The sequence below is a fragment of the Prinia subflava genome, chromosome 9, assembly GCF_021018805.1.
Source record: "Prinia subflava isolate CZ2003 ecotype Zambia chromosome 9, Cam_Psub_1.2, whole genome shotgun sequence".
Classification (NCBI taxonomy): Eukaryota; Metazoa; Chordata; class Aves; order Passeriformes; family Cisticolidae; genus Prinia; species Prinia subflava.
In genome coordinates, this window is record NC_086255.1 from 7,788,579 (window position 1) to 7,807,327 (window position 18,749).

Consider the following 18,749-nt stretch of genomic DNA (forward strand, 5'->3'; position numbering starts at 1 on the left):
TGCAGTCAGTGTTAAAAATCACTGTTAGTTTTTGCTTCGTTTCATCTTGGCCAATACCTGCCAGCAGCTTTCCAGCAGTGACCACAGTTAACAATCTCTTTCAAAGGACAGCTGAAATGGGGTGGAAATGCTTCTTGCCCCTGACATTGCTCAGTCCCTGAGGACAGCAGGATATTCTTACTTTACAGCATAAGAAAGAATCTTATATTTTGGGAAACAGCAGAGGACTTGACATTTTAGTGGGATGTCTAGCTGGAATATGTCATGTGGAAGCAGCAGTGCCACACACCAGAGCACAGGACAGAAGTGCTGTGTGTGCCAATGGCAGGTACAGTGTGCTGGGACCCAGGGACAGGCTCTCCAATGTGCAGCTTTGCACCACCTGTCAGCCTGGCCACTGCCAGTGGGTCACACACAGCCCTGGCTCCTGCACTGTGAGTTTTAAAATTTTGCTTTTCCTTTTGCATTTTGCATGAGGGAAGATGTGATCTGAGTAGTGCTTTACAGTAACTGAGTATGACACCTATTGCTCAATGGACATACAGTCAGAACTTCCTTTCTATGCACGGAGCAAAACATAAGGGGAGAACAGAGCAGGTAACTGTGGCCCAGTTCCTTTGCTCTTACCCTCCATCCTGCCAGAGGAGCCCTCTCTCTTTCAATCCCTCCAGCTGGTGCTCACTGACCCTGTTGCTGCTTGAGGCTTCTCGAGTTTTAATTAAGAATATGTGCAAAGTGCTTTGGCAGCCTCAGGACAAAGCTGCTGTAGATACACCAAGGATTTGATTTTTTTTTTCTCTTGTATTTCCCATGAGCTAGACTTTAATGTGAATTACTCTCATAGTCCGTACAGATTCAGCATCTGATGCAATGAAGACATTCTCTTTAATAACTGGCTTGTCATGACCAGAAGTCATCTGCTTTGCTCTGAATCAAGATGTGTTTCTCCTCCCTCAGGTTCCACTGTCTGGCATCCCGACTGTAAGCAATCCACTAAGACTGAAGAGAAGCTCCGGGTAAGCTGAATTCATGGCTCAATGACACACCATACATTTTGCACACACAATAATTGAATGTTGTTTTTAAAAGAGTGACTTTTTCCCATGTTTTTTTCACATAGCTGTCACAACTCTGGCAGAATATACAGTGGAGGCACTTCAGAGGTATTGCTCTGATTTTTAGGCTTACCACCTTCACATACTTGTCTCAGTGCACTGCCTTAAAGATAGTGTCATTTACTGACATACAGACGTGGCCAAGTATCTAAGACACTTCATTTCATATCTCAATTGTGTGAGAGAGACTCTTAAGGAGAAGATATGAACAGGGCAAATGCTATCATATATTTTAGTGGTTTTGCACATCTGTGTAGTTGCTCTATAGTTATCCCCTGTTCTGCGTGGTTATTTGCAGCATTTAGACAAGATGAACTCTTCTTTCTTTTCCATCTAAGTAAGCCTCAACCTAAAGTGATCCTGATTTGAATGCCAAAAAGAGCCACAGTTACCCTTGGAGTTACATCAGCATATTCAGACAAACTTTCTGGGTCAAATCCTCAGTGACAAAAATGCTGCACTGGTAAATGCTAGAGCCTGGCTTTTTGCATGAACCAGGCAAATCTAAGCCCTTATTCACTGATTCATCCTCTGGACAATTTTCTCTTTTTGATGTCTCGGTTGGTCCCTTGACTTTTGCTAATTTGCCAGGACACGAATATTAGACACTGCATATGAATAAATTGTCTTTCACATAAGGAAAATGAGAGGTACTAGTATGAAGATACCTGTGGCTTGTAGTCTATGTGGGTCTCACTAACAGGAAGCCACATCCTTTAGTATTTATTCCAGTACACTGGTCTGTGAAACATCCCCCACAGAGAATTCATTATGGTCATAGGTAATGTGCAGATTAATTCCTGTTGAGCGAAGTTCATTTTAGTGTGGGCAAAAAACATAACTGGCCCTAGATGGGCATGTGGTCTAGAATGGCCAAACCTCAGTGCAAGTACCATCCAGCATTCACACATTGTTCTGACTTTTTGTAAGAAAACTTAAAATTATGCCAGACTGGATTTTCTTCCTCATTTAACAATTTGAATGTAAGACAGTATTTTTGGCCATGCTTAAGTGTCAGAATCCTTGTGCCTTCTAGTACTTGGTTGCACTACAATACCTCCCTTTCACTTGGACCCAGGAGTTTTATCAAAGCACTCCTGACTACACTGTGGCCCTTATTAGCCTTCTCCAGCTGACCCTATAAATCAGTTGGCTTATTTCCATTCCCCATGGAAATGGCTGTAGTCCTCTTCAAGTATTTCCCTTTTTGTCAGTATTCTCCTCCCTCAGCTAAATTTAATTGAAGTGAGTGAAGTAAAAGCATTCACTCACCTGCAGGGCTTTGCCTAAGCGAGTTCCTGCAGGAAGAGGAAATTAAACTGAAGAAGGCAGATTGAGGGAGCATCTGAGCAATGTGACAGCACAGCTGTCCAGCAGCACCACACTCCTGGAGGAGAGTGCATATTAAACCTCCTATGCAGAGGTTTAATATGTCCTTGAAAGGCATTGATCAATGCACCCTGCTGAAGCTGGTTGGGATGCACCATTTTTAGCTTCTGTGGTACATCATAGATAGTCTCTGCCTGCTCTGGTGGAAAGTCAGAAACCCTATTCTAATATCAGCTGGAGCTCACTTTGATGACTTTGACATGTGCTTCATCCTGTTGACCCAATGAAGGCAGTAGCAAACAGGTAGGTACAGAAACAAACAAAACTGGGGGAACTCTGTGCTTTTGGGCATGTCAGCACTAAATTGGGATCTGCACTTTGATTGAATTTCAGTTTTTTATTCAGGGTCAAGCCTAGAGTTTCTGGTAGTTCTGCAAAAAGCCAGTGCCATTGCCTATTTGCTTGCTGGGTTTCCTTTCCCTACAGAACAAAACAAAACAAAAATCCTTTTATCAGTGAAGTAACTTCAGAAGTTTCAGCAAGTTCTGTTTTCTCTCAGTAACTGAATTGTGATATAAACTAATCAGCATTTGAGCTGGTCAAGATCTGAGAGGGAGTTCATAAAAGCAATGGTTGCTTTAGATCTTTTCCCCACGGATGTTTGTGGAAGTTTACAAAGACAAAACAAGCAGAAAACAAAGCAACCATATGCGTGTTACAAAAATATATATTGTTTAGGTGTTTATTTACAACTGTCTGGCTGCTCACAATTCTGCAGCATTCACAATTTTTTGAAAAAAAAGAGCTTAACCACTGAACTGGGGAAACTGCTTTCCTTTTCACTCATTTTTCCCTTTTGTGTTTCATGACAGCATTCCTCATCTGAGTTCTTTTATCCAAAGAGTCTGGTTCTGCGCAGGCCACGCTCTGCAGAGGTTTGCTGTTGTGTTTTCATAGTGTTGATAATGATCTTCTTTACTGAGAAGATTCTTCATTACTGTCATTTGCTGCGCTTGCTACTACTCCTGCCACACAGCTTTCCTGCTATCACTTGCCACCATGGGCACTGACGCTGTATTTTGCATCACTTGTTTCAGTGTTGCTTGTTAATTCTCACATTTTTTTTATTTTGTTTAATGAAATGCTTAAAATTAACTTTTTTATTTTAGATTCAAATGAGCTTTTGGGGGCTGTAGTATTGGTCTTTCAGTATTCCAGAAAGTTTTTCTTCTGGAACAAAAAATTAAGAGTGCAAATATGAAGCAAATGAAAATGGTGAAAAATATCTGACTTTGAAGCAATGGTTAAAAAGAGCATTAAATGGTTTCCATGAGCAATGAATAACATTTTTAGAAAAAAAAGCCATCGGTTAAGTCAATTCCTTTTTTAATATATATATTGACCAACTACCCACAAATACTTTAGTTGAGAAAATGCTTATAAAATCCCAGGTTTGGATATATTCTATGTGCTACCTGAGAGCATTGGCCTCTCTAGGCTGCTGCAGATCCAGATGTGAGTTGCAAGGTCCTCTCTGTCCCCTTGATTGTGGAGTAGCTTTCTACTTCCAGATTTTACTGAGTTTGCTTTGCACCTACAAACACCACCCAATTCCATTTCTTCTCCTTCAGGGCAGTGTTTATTTGTTGGTTGTTGCTGTGGGACGTGTGGCTGTGCTGATGCAGGTGCACCCGAGGCAGTTTTCACCTGGTGATGAAGTCAGAGCGCACTGGTGCAGGCTGGCAGGCAGGCTGAGAGTCCGTGCCACTGGATTTCCTTGGTGCTGGTTTGTGCAGCCTTCACCTCTCTCCTTGCAGAGCAGATGCAGTCAAATGTCAGCCAGGGCAGGGTGTCTGTGTGAGATCCAGCCTGCAGGACGGGGTTGGACAGTGGAATCCAGTTCTGTGATTCTGTGGGGGTTAATGCAAGCCCTCTACCCTTTGTCCTGCACAGTGGTTTAGTTGCTTATGTACTGTTGTTAGCTACAGATCTGTGTATGAGGAAAATGCAGCATAAAAATGTGTTAGCAGTGCTCCTAGGGAGAGCAGTGTCTCTTCAGTCCGAGGCTTTATGGGATAAAACCTTGGAATCTGAGAACAGCAAACTGGGGGACCATTTCACTCATTTTTTAGGCCAGTGTAGTGACTTCTTGAATTTTGTTTAGAATGCATCAGTCTGAGTTTCCAGTGTTGAAATCCAGGAGCCCCAGGATTAAAAACCCAAATCCTATTCAGTATATTAGGAAAATATGCCAGGCAAAATAGGAGCAGCCCATGTTAAAATAAAGGTGTGTTTTCCTTCTTGCTTTGTAAACTGTGTAGGATACAAATAGCTTAGCGTCTGATGAATATCCTGTTCTGTAAATTTGATCAGTATTAAATTCTGTTTAGATTTACATGGAGATTCTACAAAGTGTAACTGAAGGCAGATTTTTGGCTTCAAGTCTTTTTGTACAGAGCAGACAGAAAGGTACTGTCATTGCTGTTGCTAGAAAAGTGGGCTAAAGGCTTGAATTTACATGAAAACTGTAGGTAGAAAATGGTAGAGTGAAATCCCCTGAATTCTCTGAAAGCTTGTGTTGAATTCAGTTGAATTCAGCACTTCCCACTTTTTCTTGTTCTTCTTCTTACTTAACTTTTGATGAAAGCTAAGTTTGCATGAGTAGTATTGTAGAAGTTTGTTTGGTACCAACATACCTTCAATGATTACGTACTGAAAATTCATTCTCCCTTCTGGCTTTTGTGTCCAGAAAGGAAAGAAAATTTACTTGTAACCTATTAATACCTGTGTCTGTTGTGAGTTTGAAGTAATTGTGCTCACTAGTTTTGTCTTGATGCATATTTAGTGCAGAGAAATAAGGAATGCATGCATTTGAAGGAAACACTCTTTTAAGGAGAAGGGTACAGTTAAACCAGCAGAGAGGCACAAAGGATGCTGACATTGAGGGGCTTTGTTGGTCTTGTACAGCCATTGAAAATTACAGAAATCCATAGGAAATCCATATTTTATGAGTCATGGTTCAAAATACTAATCAACTGTAAAATCTTGCAATTGATAGAGCAGGTAGTCAGTGTAAAAAGTGTTGTACTGAGAAAGTCAAATCTCTTACTGTTGCTAAGCCTGCCCAGTAAAGAAATTCCATCCTAATTTTCTATTAGTTTATTTATAAATATGCTTCACTTAAAGTAGCTTCTGAGGTTTAGAGAATTTGCTTAAGCTAAAATGTTAAATGTTATTAAGTGAAAACATATTCATTCTTCTGCAGCTATTATCACCGCCTTGCATAATGAACTCTATCAAAAAATTAAGGCAGGTACTGTAAATGGTGACGATGCCTTTGTAAAACGATAGTGCATCCATTTGGCCAGATGTTCTTGGGATCAGTTTTGATCTGGTTGCCTGCACCTGTAAGTTTTTACAGAGCATGATGCTGAACATCTGTACTCGAGTATGCCAGAGCCACCACATTGTAGCAGCGCCTGGATGATGTGAATGGCTCTAGCGGGGATTTTTTTGTTTTTAAGAAGTTATTCATTTAGATGATGTACCATGCATGATGACATAACAAACAGGGGTAAATGCAGATGAACATCTTAAGCTTCGTAGTCTAATACTGAAATATCAAGTTAATCAGTTTGGGGCACCTGCATGGGCGATATGATAACTGAGCACTCAGCTCATGGTGAACCTAAGAGGATGAGCATGACAGATATTATGTCTATCAATCTGCAAATGAAACTGGTAAAGAACTTTTGTGTTAAAGGTAAATGCATGGAATGAAGAACAAAAGCATACGATAAGAAATGTGTGATAAAGTGGGAAATACTGAGAAGTCTTGCAAATAGTTTAGATGCTTTGTGATCTGTTTTTCTTTTGGCTCCTTTAATGACATGCATGAATTTTTCTTGACTGAGTTTCTTTTTTTTGTTTTTTCATATACTTCATAGACTTTCTCTATTTGGTACAGACATCCTATATTGATATATTTACCACTGTTATATCCATTTGTGTGGAAGAGGAAAGGAAAAAAATGATGACTCTCCTACTCTCAGAAAATGTGGAGAAGCCATGTACCACCAGAAAAGAAAAAAAAAAAGATTACCTCTTCATAGAAATTTCCTTTAAATTTCTCTGCACAAAGGTGGCTTTATAAAAAGCTGTATTTGAATCCTTCAAGGAAAAGAACAATCATATAAAAATGTTTCAGATCTCTTTGTAGAAGAAGTAAGGCAGCTTAACTTGTTTTGTTGCAGGGAGTGTGGAACAAGTGTCACAGACTATTGTGATGGAAGTAAATACCTCTAAATTATTATGTTCATATTAAAGATTGTGTCCTCTTTCTTCACCTGTTTTCTTTGAATAACGTGAAAGAGATGCTCTCATGTTATCTCCACATCTCCAATGCTAAAGGTTACATCAGGGCCAGCTCTATTCCTCTTTTAGCTGTGCTCTGATCAGCTCCCCTCTGAGATGGAATTTACACCCCAGTGCAGTTACATCAAAAGAGGATTGACCTCCAGTGTGGCTCTTGCCACCTGTTTAAGATACAGAGTCACAACAGTGTTACAAAGGGTCAGGGATGAAAGTGGAACTATCAATCTAATAAAAGCTGTACCAGGCAACAGATTTTCAAACAGGAGCTTTTATGGGTCTCTTAGGAGAGGAGCCAACTATAGCAACTAAAATATGCCAGAGGAACAGCTTATTTCAAGGAATCTTTGGTGTATGTTTGTTAAAGCAAGCAGCATAAATGTTTTTAAGTGAAATACAATTGTCTTTAGGGGAAAGTGCAAAGCTGTGAAGAATTCCAGACCATATGGGAAGAAGCAGGGTAGGAAAGAGCCATCTGTGATGGAAACAGCCTGTGCAACTCAAAGTAAGAAATAGGGCAAAGTGAGGCAGGAAGGCTGAGAGTAGATGTACGAGCCCTTTTTCATGCACTGTCTTCAAGGGTATGTTTAGACATAAGCAAGGTACAGGACTGGGAGCTGCTGGAGGAGCCTCAGAGCTGCAGGTCTGCTCGGATTCAGCTCCTCAGGAAAGCAGCAGTGTGTGCTCAGGAAAGGAGCAGGGTGTGCTCAGGCTGAGGCTGGCAGCAGGGTGTCCTGCCCAGGCAGTGGGGAGCTTTGCAGTAGGCAGAAGGTAAAATTGATGTACACAGAAAGAACCAGAGAAAATAGAAAACTGGTTTAAAGGGTGTCATTTCTGGCTCGTGGCCTTGTTAATGGGATGGTGAAGAGGAACTTGGAACAGAAACACAGTGAGGAAATGAAGAACAGGTGCTACAGCTTGCCAGTCCATCTGACAATTCCTCTTGTACTCCAGGGTTAAGAGCACCTAAGAAAGTTACTACCAGGCTGAAACTATCTTCTTAAGGTGTCTAACTGTATTTAGCTAATTCACTGAAGTGATAAATGCAAGTGAATTTTCCTTAAACAAAAAGGTTTTTAGCAGTGACACTAAGAAATGAAACTAAAGAGCTGGAGTGAGGACTGAGAATTTCTTGTTTTCTGAGGCAATTATAAAAGATCTAAAGGGCCTGCCAAATGGGAATAAGCCATAACTGCCTCTAACACTTGTTTTCCTACAACAGGGAAAATTGAGCAGACAAAACTTTCAAAGTGTCTGCCAAAAGCCAGAGGTAACAGAGACACCCCTAATAGTACCCCAAGTACTTAATACTGTTCCGTGTTGTAATGAAAACAATTGTTTTCCATAGTAACTGCAGCAACTTGTTACATGTGTCTCCACTCAAACAGAGTGAAATGGAAGAATGGAAGGGGGAATAAAGTTTCTCAACAGCAGCCAGATTTTCCAGCTCAATTCTTGTAACATTTCCATGAAACAAGTGCTTGTTGTTGGGTTTTTTGGTTTGGGAGGAACTTAAGGGCAAATGAGAAATTTCTGTTCCTTTTTGAGATGTAGGAATTTGCAGCTACAGAGAGAAAATACGAGAAACATGTAAAGGTCCAGCTGAGAAAGAGTTCTCAAACATGCTCTGGAGAGGATTTGTGACTGTGTCAGTCCACAGCTACATCTGCTCTCCGTTTGATCTGAATCTTACGTTTTTTGGTGGAACATATTCAAAGCCTTTTGTTTCTCTAACCCTCCCTGAACGTGGTGACTTCATTTTCAAAAGTGAAGTCAGAGAAAGCCTGCTGTATAATCCATGTCTTCACCATTTTGTATACAGATGGTTCCAATAGCTTCTCTGGCTTTGGAATTAAAAGTAGAAAGTCTCTGGGGTCAGTTGAAGGATTCTTTCAGGAAATATAAGTTGAGAGATAAGATAGGTCCAGTAGCCTTTTTGTGTTCACTCCAATATTTGCTAAGCAGCAGTGAGCCAGGCTGTCAAGCCTTGTTTCTCTTCAGGTGTGCCTGAAGGTCCCTTAGTCCAGGGGGCCTAGCATCACAAGCTGATGAGGTAAGGACTGTTTTTCAGGATTTAATTTTAAGTGACTTTGAAGTATCCCACTGCACTGCTGTCATCAAAGTCATGTGCTGACACAAAGTTTTGCAATGGGATTTGGTTCTTTGCAGTCAGTTAGGGAGCAAAATTGTTCATGGCTTCTCAGTTGCAGTTGAGATATGGTTGACTGCCTTAGTGTGTCTGCTGTATGCAAAGTTTAGGAGTAATCATCACAATAACCAGGGTGACTTTTGATCAAATAGAATATTTTCAAATGCATTAGGTTTTCAGGATCCCCCCATCTTGGTCATCAGTTGTTTTGTCTCCTCTCACAGAGCTTCCCCCAGGGTATCAGTGTCTGTTTAGTCCTGAAAAAGGGTTGGAAAATCTATGAAATGTAGCAGCACTGGCTCTGTAGGGATGAGAGTGTCCTCATGAGTTTCAGTTTGCAGGACACAGTAATTAAACATCGTGACTTTTGCAGTTTGGGAAATCATTGCAACCAACATTTGACTTCCCTGCTGCATCTTGGTTGTGCTGCAGATGTAGGGAACAGCTCCAAGCAAAGGATTTCAGGTCCTTTTACTTAGGAAGGCTGAATTCAGTTCTGATGATTTGATCCCTAATGGAAATCCAGGGATTGAACACTTGGGAAGAGATAACGTGTGTGCTGTGCTCCTCACAACAGTTTTGTCTGCTGGACTGCTGATCCCTGCAGTGGTTTGTGAACTAACGTGTTGCTAAAATGACCAGCAGGACTATCCTGGATGGTTCTTTGTATGGCTCCTACAGTGTCTCTGGCAGGTGTTGTTTGATTTTGTTCATTATTGTTGTCAGTCTAGTCTTTTACACTGTATGATTCAGAAAACCTCTTCCCCTCTCACAACACTCCTTTCCCTACCAAAAAAAAAAAAACCAAGTCCACTTGCCTCACAAGATTGTGGAATTTGCCAGAATGCTTGCATTTGTGTTGACATTTTTTCCTAAATTCAGTTATTTTCAAGATGTATGCAGATATCTTCACATAAAATTGCCAACGTTAATGGCTTCAGATTGCTCTCAAAAGTTCCCTTTTGTTTTTCAGCCTACAAGAACATCATCAGAAAGCATTTATTCCAGACCAGGTTCCAGTATACCTGGCTCTCCAGGCCACACTATCTATGTAAGTATTCCTTCTGATGAGCAAGCTGCCCAGCCTTTGCTTGCACACGAGCTACTCTTGCTGAAATAAATCACTTTTATACTGATGCTATATTTTAGTGCTTAAGTTGTTAAAACCTTTGCCATGTAGCTTTTATAGCTACAGGATTTCAAGAGCATGGTAAGCCTTTTCCAGGTCACATTTCTCTTGGAAGGTACAGTAAATCTTTTGATGTCACTTGGTGGTGTGAACAGGGACAGAGGGCAGAGGGGTCATTTGACTTTGTAAGGCTTTTGTGAGGAAATCTGTGTGCTCTGATGCACAATTTTGGAGAGGTCTGCCCTCTGCACTTGGAGAATGTGGGGAGTAGGGTCAACTACACTGAAGGAAGCCTGGCTTCCAACACCTTCCAAGTCAGAAATCAAATTTTTTGGTTGTGAAAGGAAAGGTGTTTCTAATTTAGGAAAAAAGAATGTTATTAAGCATAATGCTAAATCACTGATTTTATTGATCACATGGAAATTCTGTAGATGAAAATGTGGAGTAAACCACAGAAATTTGGCAGTTACATTTATAATAATGCAGAAAAAATGTCCAGAATTATAAATCTCACATCCTGACTTAAACACCAGTTCCATGTATTTCAACAACCATAAAAATAAGCTGATATATAAAAAGTGTTGACACTGCAGATATCAAAAGACAAAGCATGTACTGCAGAACTGCCATTCTGTGCATAATATCAACTTCATAAACTGTAGTTTTTGAAAATTAATTTCTGCTCAAAATCACTGTCTGTGGAGCAACATGGCAGTCTAGATCAGGCTCTACAAAAATCTCTGTAATAATTTATATTGGATTAAGAGTATCTAGACATACTTGCACCTCATTAACAAACTGGTAAAAATACTACAGAAATAACATATATTGATATACGTAAATATTTTAAGGATTAAAATGGCTTAAGGTATTTTTTGTATCTGGTAATTAAAAGCTAAACAGATTTGAGTCTATTTGTAGAGAGTGAATGTCCTAAATATTTCAAACCTTGCTTTTCTAGCAGGAAAGGTTTTGTGTTGTTTCTAGTTTAAGGAATTGCTTAAAAACCACCAAGACCAGTGGTTGTTAAAGAGCTTGCTAAAGCAAATACATATTAAACTGAAATTACTAGGTGCTAGCACCCAGAAAGAACAGACTGAATGTGATTTCCCTTATGCAATCTACTATGCATAAAGTACCTTGTAGAAGTGTTAAAAAACAATTTGGATATCCTCTTTCCATTTTAGTCATCAATGTATTTCTGTAAGGTGGGTAAAAATGTATGATGATTTATTTAAAGTCTTTCTGTAAGTAAAGAAAGATATTAGTCATCTAAACTAAATGTAAGGCCTCTTTCTATCTCCTAATTGGTGCAGCTGACTTTGGAATTTATTTCCTACTTCTATTTTTTAACCAGTCAAGATCTCCTTGCAATCTTAGTTGAAAAAATATCCCTGCTTGCACCATGTGGTTGGTAAGGAGTGGATGCTTTAGTCAGAAGCTTGGGCATAGGATGAGTGATGAATGCAATGTAATTATTTTATTTGGGAGTTTGAATACCCAGTCCTGACAGTCCTCCTTGTCTTTTTATTTCCTTCCAATAAGTTCTGTTTCCTCTTGTGTGCACAGTTATAAATTGAGTATCTGTCTGTGGTCTTCAGCATGAAATCCTTTTGTAATCTCTGTAATCTGCAAACTAAATTGATGTTATCACCCATTTTACATATGGGAAAACAAGAGCAGAAAGGTGAAAATACTTGCCTGAGGCCACAAAATGAGTCATTTGCAGAGCTGAAGTTTCCAGCTCACTACTGGGGATAAAAAACTTTTGTAACTAGATCTATATATGCCATGTTCTTTCTTCCCTAAGAAAAGAGAAAACATTGTGAGCTGCTGTAGAGGAGGCCTGCTGGAGAAGAACAAGAAGCATTCACTCCACATGTAGGGCGCCAAAAAGGGGTTTCCATAGCAACAGTGTGACAACAAATACACAAAATCATGAATTGTGTAAAACAGAAATTGCCAGTGCATTTGTGTAAGTTAATTTATCTTCTGTCTTTGACCTTTAGGCAAAAGTAGACAATGAAATCCTTGATTACAAGGATTTAGCAGCCATTCCCAAAGTCAAGGCCATTTATGACATTGAACGTCCAGACCTAATTACTTATGAGCCATTCTACACCTCCGCCTACGAGGACAGACAGGAGAGACAAAGTCTTGGAGAGGTAATGACCCACCAGCCCCTCATTCTGCTGTGCACTGCATCCAGAGCCTGCTTCGCTTGCCATGGGCACTCCGGAGGGCCTCGCTGCTGCTGTTCACTCTGCTTTGTGTCTGTCTCATCTGGGGGTGCTGGGAACGCTCACCGTGCTGCCTCACGTGTCAAACTGCAGGATCACACACCTACATTAACACAGGGCTGTCTTTGTGCTGCCTCAGAGCCCCCATGGATATCCTCATCTTTGGGAATGGCAAGGTCCAGAATGTGAGGCAAAAGCCGATGCATTGTTGTGCTGTAGAGCACCAATATTACAAGAGAATAGGAGGAATATTGTGATATTCTATGGACTAAGAGCAGCAGGATACTTATCTCATAGATACTTAAGGGAAATATATATCACCAGAGCACTTTGCCAGACATACTGGATAAAATTGTGCCAGGATGAGTGCTCTTCCACATGGGAAGGCAGGTTAATTGTGTTATAGAAATACCTGCCTCACATTTTAACCTGCTGACATTTAGTGAGGATTCTTGTATCACGCAGCAATAAGAACAAGCCATGTCATTTATTCTTCTAGACTTGTATGTGAAGGTATCTTTCAGATTGTCAGTCCCCAGTTTTCTCAGGTGAATTTCCATAGCTGCAATTACTGTTTACTTGATTCCAGTGCAGTCTGTGAAGCAGGTTTTCCATGTAATACCATCTGTCTGTGAGTCAGACTTCCTGAATGCAAATCTAAGTGGACGTGGAAATGGATTTACTGCTGCAGTCTCAGTGACCTTACTGACGGTAACTGAATTGAGTGTGAAGATAAGTTGAAGAAAAATTTACAGTAAATCATTCAGGCACCATTGGTCTCTAGATGACCAGATCAGTGTGACTGAAAATCTGCTTTCTTATCAGTGTTCTGCTCACCAGCAGGTCAGAACTGCATCAGTGTTTCTCCTTTGGTCTTCAATGGTTTATAGTTTTTTAAATCATGAATTGGAAATTCAGCTCAGGAATAAAATAAGGGATTAACAGGTCAGAACATTACAGAGTTTCTCCCCTCCCATTTATGTTGGTAGTGAATCCAGCTGGCATCTGGTTCAAAACCACTGTGAGATGCATTGGTGACCTCTGACCAGTTCCAACAGGCCTGACCCATTCCACAAAAACTGCTACAAACACATGTCTCTTGTTAGTCACACAGGAGGAACTAATCTCACCAGAGAAGGTGAACTATATGTTAATCCTTAAAGGGAAGCTTCTCACTGACAAAGCAGTATGTTGGAAGCTGATAAAGCAATATGGTGTAAGTTGTGTGCTTTTATGCTTGTTTTGGGAAAAAGAAAAAGCCTTCGGGGTTTTCTTACACCATGTTTTCACCAGCATTAAATTCAGTTAATTCCTAGTGACTACAGAAATTTGTTCTGGAAACAAAAGGGGCTCTCACCTTCCTTTTAGAAGAGCTTGAATTTTCACCCAATGCTACTGCTGACTTCTGTCACCTTGGGCAAGTTACCTCACCTCTTTGTATCTGTTTCTCGTCCCTTCCCTTGCCCTAATTAGTACATAAGCCCATTGAGGTGGAGTGATCCCTTACCCTGTGTTTGTGTTGTGCTAATCAAGTGACAGCAATCTTGGTACAACATACATCAGTCCCCATCATCTTTAAAAAGCAAAGAAGGTGGCATGTTTAGTCGTGCAGTGATTTATCCTGCATTCTCTTTGCAAAGGGTATGTATGTGGTGGTGTTAAATAAAAGGGGACTGTTAGTTTATGCTTCTAGACTAGAGATGCCCCTGACCATGATTTAAAAAGAAAAAAAACCCCACTTGTCTCAGCAAAGAAGGATTTTTGGGTATACAAGGGGAGATGTGCAAGAGGCATCCCTTGTACATCCAGAGTTCCATTGTACCCATGGAATGAGTACTTGGATGTACACGGATGTACCCCTTGCACATCCAAACTTCACCCAGAGATGGACACAAACCTTCATTCTAGGGAACGGGCTACAAGAAAAGGACACATTTCAGCCACGGAAGGGGAGAAGGCGGCGGGGCGGTGAGCGGTGAGCGCAGGGCGCTCCCACCGCGGCCCCGCTCGCTGCATCCCGCGCTGCCCCGGCGCCCTCTGGCGGGGAGCGCGGGCTGGCTCCGCTGGCAGCGCCCTGCGGAGACACCGCAGCGGAAATCCACTGTCTGTGCCCAGTGAGAAAGTGTCCTGCTTCTTCAGGTTCCTCAGGACCTGTCGCTTTTGCCCTGTGAGCAGCAACCTGATGAGCACTCAAGTCGTCCTTTCGCAGCTCCAACTTTTGTTGGATATACACTGAGAAGCAGTACTTTACCTCTGTGTCCCTTATTTCAATTATTCTGTTTGTTGAAAGCACTAAATGCTCTGAAACACCTTTCACTAAACAAGCAGACATAAAATGAGAAAAAGCATTTTTTTCTAAAATGATAGATGCTTCAAAATGGAGCAGGGATCCCACCTGGTAGTTCAGGTAAAACCTAAAATGGCATCAGTGTGAAATGCTGAAACTTGTGTCGCAGAATCACACCTGTAAAAATTATGACAAAATTCCCAGAGGACAAATTGACCTGTGTGGCTTTAGGTGTTAAAGCAGACTCTCAGATCTCAAAGCAATACAGAATTGAGCCTGTTATTGTAGAAATTTTTATGTAAGTTTGGTCAGAATGAGCCCTCTTCTCCTTCCTCCTTCCCCTTCCCCCTTCCATTTCCCCTTCCTCACCCAGAGTCATCACTGTATTTCCACTGGCTTGCTGCCCTGGAATGGAGCTGATTTTCTCAGTTGCCTGCACAGTGTGTTTCAAACTGATCATAGTGTGGCCTTCTGTGATAGACCAGGTTTGGAAAGACCTGGAGAACCAAACAGTCCTTGGCAGCCTCACAGTTTGAGATCTGACAGTTCACCTGTGCATGATAAAACAGTGACTTGGCTGCAGGGTGAGGTTCCATTTCCCAAAAAGCAACGAGATGATGTCAGCTAGTGATGGAGTAAAAATACCTGGATTCAGCATGCTACTTTCTGGACTGCCTTCCCAGTCTTAGATTCCTATGACTACCTTTAACTGTAGCATTACCTCATCCAGGTAACCCCAGCAGATGATAGAAATTCATTTATTTAGAGTAACACATGAATTGCTAGTAGAAAAATGTGGGAATGTACTCACAGCATGTGCTTCTTTCATTCATAATGAAAGTTTTAGGTTACCTCTCAGTTTTTGTAGAGAATGTTGTTCCAAAGCATTGTGTATGGCATGTTTCATGTGGAGCAAGGTTTTTACAGCTGCTGCTGTTAGACGGTAGGAATTAGGATAATACAAATGTAAAAGACTTTCAAGGGTTTGATGGAAAGTAGCAAAAGTAGTCTTTAATAGTTTTATGGAAACTTGCTGGAAAGGAGATGTCCTATGTCCAATAAAAGATGTTGCTCCTTTGTTTGGAAACTCAGCACTCCCAGTGTCACCAGCTCCATGAGAGTGAATGGCCTCTCAGTCCAAAATTTATGGATATTTACCAGCTGGATATTTATTACCAGAAACTTTGCCTACATTTTACACTACTGCTGTTGTACAACAGTTTAGTACTTAGACCAGAATCAGCAATTTTGCTTCTGAGATATTATTTTAATAGCTTTATCATTCTATAATTGTGGTCTTCTTTAAGAACATAATCTCTTGCCCAGTTTACTATGACAAATAATATTGAAGTTTTGTGCACAGAGGAAATAATTAAGTCCTGACCTCCCAGCTTCAAATTGTCTGGTGGTTGAAGAGCACATAACTGGTAATTACACACAACCTTTATTCTTGTTTGTACCATCAGCATATGCATAATCTTATGTTTCTTCTAAAGGTATTTCTAGCCTCAGTTTCCCTATCTGTGCTGCAGAAACATTTCATAATATTGTGCATATTTCTGCCCACTGGCCTTTATGCAGTTCTTTCAATACACATGCTTGTAAGTCCTGTCTGTTCTCTTTACATAACCATGGAGGAACACAGAGATTTAAAAGAGGTCACATCAATGAAATGTTGATGACAACTACGTGCTCCTTTGCATGGGTATGAAATGGAAGGCCTTGGGGAGAAGCACATTTTTACTGGAGCGTGTGCGTTGGAGGGAAAACATGCTTCATCCTGAAAGACATTCTGTATTTTGATTTTCCATGCAAAGCTCTGAGTTAAGTTTATTTACTTTTGATTTCCATTTTAAAGATTTCTTCATGACAGGCATGGTTATTAAATTAATGACTCTTTCTGATTTTGATCTTTACAGTTATGTTTTAATTACCATAATGATTAGATGGCTAAGATGGTCTTGCATGATATTTGACTGAATTAATCACGCTTATAAAGATTTCCCAGAAACTTTAACCATCGGTGATTTATGGACCAGTCCCTGAGCCATGTGGAAAAAGCAGGTTCCAGTGCTGGAAAGGCCTCAGTAATTTCTGCATTGCCACTTTACATTGTCATATGTCAGCGTATCTGCAGCAATGTTTAGATTACCCTTTTCTGGCACAGCATATGCAATGATATTTCATAACTGTATTTTTTATGTCTTTGCAGTCTCCAAGGACATTATCACCTACCCCTTCTGCAGAAGTAAGTTTGGTGGAACCTCTGGGGGCAGTGTCCTACTGTGATTAGAATTATTCCCTTGAGCCAGTGCAGGCACTGGGTTTGTTATCAGCCAGATCCATCTCTGTTTGCCACACAGACATGTTTTCTCAGTGTTGAAACTTAAAAAAAATTATTTCTAAGAAAGAAACATGAAGCTCGTATTGAGAGATTGTACCAAAAGTGAAGGTGCCACTCCTCCCACTTGCTGTCTGTAAAGCAGAGCCCTTTGTCCAGCAGGCGTCACTTCTGGTACATTCCTGCTCCTTGTGGCACAGGCGAATTCAGATCTCGAGAGCTGCAGGATTTACAGGAGATAAAATGCTGCTCTGAGCTTCTAAATAATAACCCGTGTTTGCTACTGAACATTTGCATTTTCATCTTGAAGAAAACATAACTATGGTCTGGTTTGGTTTTGCTTTGCCAGAGGAGTTAATTTGAACATCATAATAACATGAAAGATTTGAGAAGTCATATGTCAGGACACACTAGATGCTCTTGCAGAATCATTATCACTGCATTATCCTGTTGCTTATTTGCAACATCAAAGTTGTACTCATTGCTACTAGTTAAAAATTAAGGGAGTATAAAACGCCTTGTGAATCTTCATGCATTAATCAGTCCTTTCCCTTTTGTCCTGGTTTAGTTTGCTTCATGGAAGGATAAGGGGTGAGGGTATTGTTTGTTTTGAGGGGTTTTGTTTGTTTCTTTTATTGGCTTTTTTTACCCCCAGGAAACCAAGTAAACTGACTTTTGCTATACAAGGTTTCATGTTTTCGGATGCATGGGGAATCTGATTTGAGTGTAAATACCTGCTGATGTAGCTGGTGACATGGTGAATTCAGCCACAGAGAGCTCTGTGCTGCAGCTATTGAGTTCTTGCTGGTCTCCAGGTTAGCTCACTGGTGGCCAGCTCATGTGTCTTGTGCAGGACACTGCAGGACACACATGCTCTGCATGCAGCTTCCCTTATGGAGTCAGGGAATGTGGGCAAATCTAGGATTATTATAAGTTTAGTGGAAATTACAGGTGGAGTTGGAACCTTCCAAGACTGAATTCTGACTATAAAAATGGGTCGGAGCAGATCCTTGGAGAACAGTGCTAATGAAGTAGGTTGAAAGCTTAAGGGATGTTGCTATTTCAGTCACTTCAGCTGATGCCTTCAGATCCAGGGTAGTTAAGTGCTGCTAAAAATGTGTTCTGTGCATTTACATTTATCCGTGGATGCCTCTGTCCTGCAGGGCTACCAGGACATTCGGGACCGCATGATTCACAGGTCTACCAGCCAGGGCTCCATTAACTCTCCCGTGTACAGTCGGCACAGCTACACCCCCACCATGTCACGTTCCCCCCAGCATTTCCACAGACCTGGTAAGGCCAACTGCGTTACAAATACATGCAAAAATATTGTTTCTTTATTATGCCACTCAGTGGTGCAGTGAAGCACTTCTTTCCCTTTGAAGTGGAAGTTTAGGATTGAAAAATTGTTGAGTATTTTAATGTCTCGTTTTCTACCTGGGTTTTTGTTGTTGTTGTTCAGGATTGACGTAATCTTTTGCACTAGGCTGACTGTTTCTTTCATCATAAATATGCATTTTCTGTTTCCAATCAGTTTCCAATAAGTTCTTTTTAAAATATTTGTATGTTTCTGAAAGCAAGCGATAATTTGCAGCAGTGAATTGCAAGCTTCATTTTGGAGTTTGGGAAAAGTATCACGTATTGGAAACAAAAATTATGGCTTGACTGTACAGAAGCTAGTAACGCAGGTTTACTCCCTTGTAAAAAAATCCTTTAAAGCTTGGTGCACACATAAAATCTCGTATTCAGAAGCAAAACACCCATATACTCCAAATTACTAGTAATTTT

General features: G+C 40.7%; 1 protein-coding gene across 12 annotated transcripts in view; it reads left to right on the plus strand.

Annotated features, from left to right (window-relative positions):
- ABLIM1 (actin binding LIM protein 1) overlaps positions 1–18,749 on the plus strand; it is a 187,534-nt gene that overhangs the window by 140,558 nt on the left and 28,227 nt on the right. For 9 of the 12 annotated variants that reach the window (XM_063405280.1, XM_063405278.1, XM_063405272.1 and 6 more), the window contains exons 8-13: positions 958–1,016; positions 3,317–3,379; positions 9,938–10,015; positions 12,103–12,258; positions 16,833–16,868; positions 18,125–18,254. In XM_063405280.1, the coding sequence (XP_063261350.1) occupies positions 958–1,016; positions 3,317–3,379; positions 9,938–10,015; positions 12,103–12,258; positions 16,833–16,868; positions 18,125–18,254 (522 nt within the window). The remainder of the gene's footprint in view (positions 1–957; positions 1,017–3,316; positions 3,380–9,937; positions 10,016–12,102; positions 12,259–16,832; positions 16,869–18,124; positions 18,255–18,749) is intronic. The other 3 variants (XM_063405273.1, XM_063405279.1, XM_063405283.1) reach the window with 1 other exon arrangement.